Below are 6,081 nucleotides of genomic sequence, written 5' to 3'. Positions count from 1 at the left end.
AAATTCATTTATCATTTATATAATGTATATAGCTGCCTCTTTCACATTCAGCTAAACTGCTATATAAGTGCCAAAGTGTTCTGTGTTTTGACTTCTGGCTTATGCCTGTGCACTGTTCTTTAGCAATGTAATCAGTCAGTTCTGCTGCAAAAATGGAGCACAGTGCTTATATACGTCTCTAGGGATATTGCAAGGGGTTTTCCCAACATTATAGGAGACTAACAGACAGCATAAACATAATGCTTTGTTTACTTTGCTTAAATGGATATGGCATTTCACAGACACATAAGTTCAAATATCTTGCTAGATCACATAGGAAGGTCTTGATGAAAGTGATTCACTCAATGAAAATGTGCTTTCTGCTTATAAATGTGCTTCTCTACTTATAAATGTGCTTCTCTACTTATAAAAATTATGCTAGTTCTTGTGTATTTTTCCCCTTTGCCATTATACTGAAAAGTATGGTTTCAGATTTAAAAAATGACCTCTCTTGTGCAAAACACAAATTGCTAATAGTAAACCAAGTAGGAGATAATATATATTTACTATAATTACTGAAGAGAAACCAACGTTTAACAAATGAGCATCTTACTCTGCACTAATCATTCTGCTCCATTTCATGCTCTGATCATAAGAACACAAGTACTATGGTGCAATGTTACAAGAACAGACTATTTAGGTTCCAAATGGAAAACCCAAAGTATTAGGGGACAAAGTATTGCTATAACACCACACAGTATAGGTATTTGCTATGGCATTAGCAGAATCATAATAAAACAAGAAATTGTAAAGTGTAGCATAGGGATTATACCAAATGATATTCACAAAATCTTGTTGTTAACCGAATAATAACTGATGCCATTATTAAGCAGGAAGAAAGAGTTTAAAATTCCGAGAACTCCTACCTCTCCTCCCCCACTAAATTATCTATTCTAGCTATATTTGCCTGAGACATAATATATATCAAAAAGTAGACGCTTCTAGCTAAATTGTTTTGGTCCATTCAGGTCTTATTTTCTGCTGTTTCTAGTTTACAGTGTGAGAAAATGTATAGTAGGTAGGAAGTTTAGCTTAAGCATTAGTATCTGTTTCAGCAGCTGAAATATTTTGTTGGTAAAAGAAAACACATCAGGTTTCACTGTTATAGTATAAACAGCGTAGATTTATCATATGGTCAATAAGGCTTAACTGAAATTGTTAGACTACTACTTAATTATTACTCCCACTTCTATCCCTTACTTTAACAATTTATGGAATACTATGACATATAATATAAATCTGGCTCTTGATAATGAAAGATGAAAAAAAATCACAAAAACATATTTATAACAAAAGGAAAATAGTGCATCTTCATGTATATCCACAGCTCCCCCCCCCCCAAAGGCCAGACTCTGCAATATACCTGAGCAGAAAACATTCAGATTACAAGATGCAACTGGTGAGGTTCTGTATGTCTTGGGCCCTTTAACCATTCTTGGGTGAGTGCCACTGGGGAAAAAGAGTGCAGTGTGAAGGAAGCAGAGACCTGTTTAAGCAGAATTCAGATCCAGAGCTTTGGGTTGTGTTTTCTTGGAGGTCAGCTCAGACAACTTCTTCAGCCTTTTCTTCAGCTCCAAAGGAAATTTCTCATAGCATTTCTTGCACACTGGCTTCATGTCAAATTCCACAAACTTATTCCTTTGAAAGAAATACATTACCATTAAATTCTACTCAGAAAAGCCATGTTGGGTTTGAAAACTAAGCAGGAAAGATGTGAGGTACATTTTCCCTATTATTACTATTAATGGGCAAATTTCTCCAAAGTCTAGGTAGTAAATCTACATACAAATAAGTGCCTTATTCAACCTATAGTTTAAAATAGAATACTTAAATGACTATCCAAGCATAAGATGCTATTCGTGTCTGCAATACTGTTAGATATGTTTAATTTTATTATGTACTTAATAATTTTGTAACCATTAGGGGGATGGAGGCTAGAATAAATGAAAAACAGTTGCAGGAATATGTCTAGATTAATGTAAAGAAGAACTAGTGATGTTTCAATATCTAAGGGGATGCCACAAAGAAGAGAGGGTCAACCTATTCTCCCAAGCACCTGAAGTTAGCACAAGAAGCACTGAATGGAAACCAATCAAGGAGACAACCAACCTAGAACGAAGGAAAAATTTCCTGACAGAATAATTAATCAGTGGAATGACTTGCCTCCAGAAATTGTGGTGCTCCAATACTGGAAGTTTTTAAGACACCATTTGTCTGAAATGGTATAAGGTTTCCTGCTTGAGCAGGGAGTTGGACTAGAAGACCTCCAAGGTCCCTTCCAAATCTGTTATTCTGTTATCATTCTTATGTTTCTCCTGCGCCCATTGATTCTAAACTCTCAGAAGCAGTAGACGAACCCTTCACTATGAAGGACGAACCTAATACTGTAATTCTTGTACATTTAAAAGAAAAATTTCATTGACTTCTATTTTTGGCCTTATCCGGGTAAACCTCCTTACATAGAGTTTTTCTAATTAAACATATTTTCTCCCTTGCTGTTGGAATGGGTCCTTGATAGATAACCAAGTATCAGCCAATTATTTCAGCCATGTTATTGTGGCAATCCTTGTCGTTTCTCCTTTGGGCCCACAAGAAGAATAAGTCGGCTGGGTTTTGGTTTTACTTGGTGATCAACCAGATCATCTTGATGACTGCAAGTAGAGGTGGAAACATACCTGTTTCTGCTATTATTCCTGCAACTAGTCTTTGGAGGGAGGCTGATTTCAAATCAGAGGTACAACTGAATACTAAAAGCCCTTGATGTGTAGGTCCTCTCTAGATTTATCCATTCCTTGTTAAAGTCCTTTGAGTTAGTAGCTATCACCAGGTCTAGCAGTAATACATTGTGCAGGTTAGTTGTATAAAGAATAGCTTTCCTTTGCCTGTTCTAAATCTTTCAGGCAACTTCACTGGGTGATCCCTGGTCCTAACCTTTTGAGAAAGGGAGGGTGATAAAACGTCTACCTCTTCACTTTCTTCATGGCATAAATGACTTTACTCTATTAGCCTCTGTTCCAAGCTAAAGCATCCCATAAGCTGAGAAATTATCCAAGCCCGCCAAGCATTTGAGATGCTCAGTTCTGTTATACCAGCACCCAACACAGTAGTCCAGGTGTGCTGGGACCACATATAAAGCCATTACTGTTTTGTTTCAATCCCTTCTGAGATATTCTTTGCTGGCCACTTACTTCAAGGTGAGCTTGATGTTGCAGGTGGAACAGGAGAAGCAGTTAACACACCAAGCTTTGTTGAGAGCAGATACCACTAGTGAGAAATAGTAAAGAATAGGATGTTATCACACCATCGCGTTGTTACAAATTCAGCAGACGTATTTGAAAAGAATCATTGAAAATTGTGCATGCAGAGCTGCAATGGGTGTATTGAGAGTCTCCAGCTTACCATCCCCCTCGATCACATGGCTGCAGTTGTAGCAGACGTCTCCAAAGAGCTGCATAAAAAAAGAACAAAAGCAATAATTTTCATTGAAAGGAAGGAATGTTTCAATCCTTACAGTTTATTCATTGGTGCCCCGAGAAGCGTGATCTTATTGCTCTGAATTTCACCCCCTTCACATCTTTTCTTTCAGAACTGACAAGAATCAAGTTTTAATTCCTAAAAACTGTTTTAAAGTACAGAATCAGAGCAAAATCTTTTGCTTTATTTAACTGTATTTTTTGAAGTTGAAAACTGTTGCTCTGATTTTATCTATCCGTAACAGATAAGATGAGGACCTGATGAAGGAAGGAGAGTTTATTTGCATGCTTGAAGGGTTTTCCTTCAAAGGTTTTCCTTTCAATCTTTCAGATTATTTTTTTCCAGTTTAAACCTAAAAATTAATAAGGATTGTACTTGTTGCTTTGGAAGAACTCATCTAACTTGTTATACGGTTTCTCTCTTTTAGAGCAGAAAAGGTTTCTCTCTCCAACCATGGCAACTTTAAGCCTGGAGAACTTCAACTCCCAGAATTCCCCAGCAAAGCTGGCTGGGGAATTCTGGGAGTTGAAGTCCTCCAGGCTTAAAATTGCAAAGGTTGGAGACCCTTGTTTTAGAGGATCTTTGAGAGGATCTTAGATTAACCTAAGCAATTATACATTCTATAGTTAATGGCCCCTTGGCCACGTGGGAAGGCTCCTTCAATTGGTGATAAGTGCTTGATAATAATTGGAAAGTATTCCATCAGTTTGACAGGCTATATTTTTAATTTAGTCAAATATTTAAAATAACTTTAGGTTGACCCTCCCGAACACTAAATACTTAGAATGTTTATTTGTCCCACTAAAATCAATGTATTGCAGAGGAAAGAAAAGACAGCAGCTCTGATGTGCAGTAAAAGCCTATTATATGCTCTAGTCTAGGCAATGAAAAATGAAGTCGTAACAACGCAAGATTTCCCTCAACTCCAATCCCTAATCTGAAATACAGTCCTGAAGAATTTGCACAATGTGAAGTGAGAGGAAAGAGAACTCAATGTGCCCTTTTCAAAAAGAAAGCAGACCTCTTTGAGACCCTGGGCTCCCAGTGCAGGGGTGCCCCATAGAGCCAGAGATGGTATTCAGCAGGTTCTGACCGGTTCTGGAGAACCGGTAGCAGAAATGTTGAGTAGTTCAGAGAACTGGCAATTACCACCTCTGACTGGCCCTGCCCCCGTCTATTCTCTGCCTCCCGAGTCCCAGCTGGGTCTTCTTTTGTTGCCCTACACAGGAGAACGGAGCTGGAAATGAGGTTAATGGGATGGGGAGGGAATGGGATTTTGCAGTATCCTTCCCGTGCCATGCTCACCAAGCCACACCCACCAGGCCATGCCCACCAAGCCACGCCCACAGAACCGGTAGTAAAAAAATTTGAATCCCATCACTGTGATAGAGCAATGAGAGATTCATAGAGAATTTCCCCAAACTACAGATTCTCTTGTAGCTGATCAGCAGTGCTACTAATCAGTTTCCTTTGAGAAAGCTGTGGAAACTTTTGTTGTTTTTAAAGCACCTTTTTGTTTCTTTATAAGGAAGCACAGCACAGTGAAAACTAATCTATTTCTTTCAGCAGTCTAGCTTGCAACAAACAATAAATTATGCCTTATTTCCCACTGCAAGACATGATGTTTTCTTCTAGTAAATTCTACCTAGGAAACTCTTGGCACTGACTTCTCTTTTTCCTGCCCTTCATTCCGCTCCATACTTACGAATGGCTATTTATAGTTAGCCAACTTAAGAGGCAATTTGATTTGCATTTCTGTCCCAAGTGCAAAGTATTCCTAGACATTAAATGCTTATTAAGACTAGTAGGTCTATTATATTTTCAAAATTTATCTTTTTTAAAAATCAAAATTTGTATCTTACAGAAAACATGCCTTGTTTCCCCATCAAAAAAAAAAAGAAAAGAAAAGAAAAAAGAAAAGAAAAAGAAAAAGAAAAAAGTGAAATAAAGTATCTTATCAAGGACAGTAAACTTTACCTGATTGTAATGAGTCTCACAGTAAGCCAGACCCTTTTTCTCATAATGCCGGTGTCCCAGGAATGGCTTCTCACATTTGGCACAAACAAAGTGCTAAAAAGCAAAAAGGACATGTTATGTCAAAGGGCCTTTTGTCAAAAGAGTTGTTAGGACAAGCATAACGAATGATATATCCAAGGCGTTTTGTATGGGGGGGGGGGGAGCAAAACTAGAGATATCAAGCTCATATTATTTCATTGTTTTGTATATAGTCACCTCCTTCAAGGGATGTTGTTGTGGAAGTCTTGATGCTTTCAAATAATGCTGAACTAGAAACAATGGTCTTAAGAAAGTACCACCTTTGAATATATTTCATTTTTATGCTACTGCATACAGACTTCTAAATTGTACCAAGTAGCCAAGAAGAAATGGGAATGATATATTCCAGAATCAAAATCTGCAATAAAATATGTTGGGTTTCACTCCAGAATCCTATGTTACCTTCATTTCACAGGATTAGTGGTGGAATATCAAAATTCTATGTGAAACAAACATTATCAATGACACATATTTGTGCTGGGCTTGAATTCTAGTGCTTCAAAACATGTTCAC

The 6,081-nt window shown here is 37.6% G+C and overlaps 1 protein-coding gene across 2 annotated transcripts in view; it reads right to left on the bottom strand.

The window, feature by feature from the left end:
* Positions 1-525: 525 nt before the first annotated feature.
* The window catches only part of LIMS2 (LIM zinc finger domain containing 2), a 28,951-nt gene continuing 23,395 nt past the window's right edge, over positions 526-6,081 (bottom strand). For both annotated transcript variants that reach the window (XM_087964800.1, XM_087964801.1), the window contains 4 exons: positions 5,491-5,583; positions 3,439-3,487; positions 3,228-3,303; positions 526-1,677 (listed from right to left, as the gene is read on the bottom strand). In XM_087964800.1, coding sequence (XP_087820926.1) covers positions 1,530-1,677; positions 3,228-3,303; positions 3,439-3,487; positions 5,491-5,583 — 366 coding nt within the window. In that variant the 3' untranslated portion in view covers positions 526-1,529. The remainder of the gene's footprint in view (positions 1,678-3,227; positions 3,304-3,438; positions 3,488-5,490; positions 5,584-6,081) is intronic.

Source organism: Notechis scutatus, chromosome 4 (assembly GCF_049901735.1).
Source record: "Notechis scutatus isolate UNSWTSFEM ecotype Mainland chromosome 4, rNotScu1.2, whole genome shotgun sequence".
NCBI lineage: Eukaryota > Metazoa > Chordata > Lepidosauria > Squamata > Elapidae > Notechis > Notechis scutatus.
Note: the sequence above shows the minus strand (reverse complement) of the source record. Positions and strands in the feature narration are given on the sequence as shown.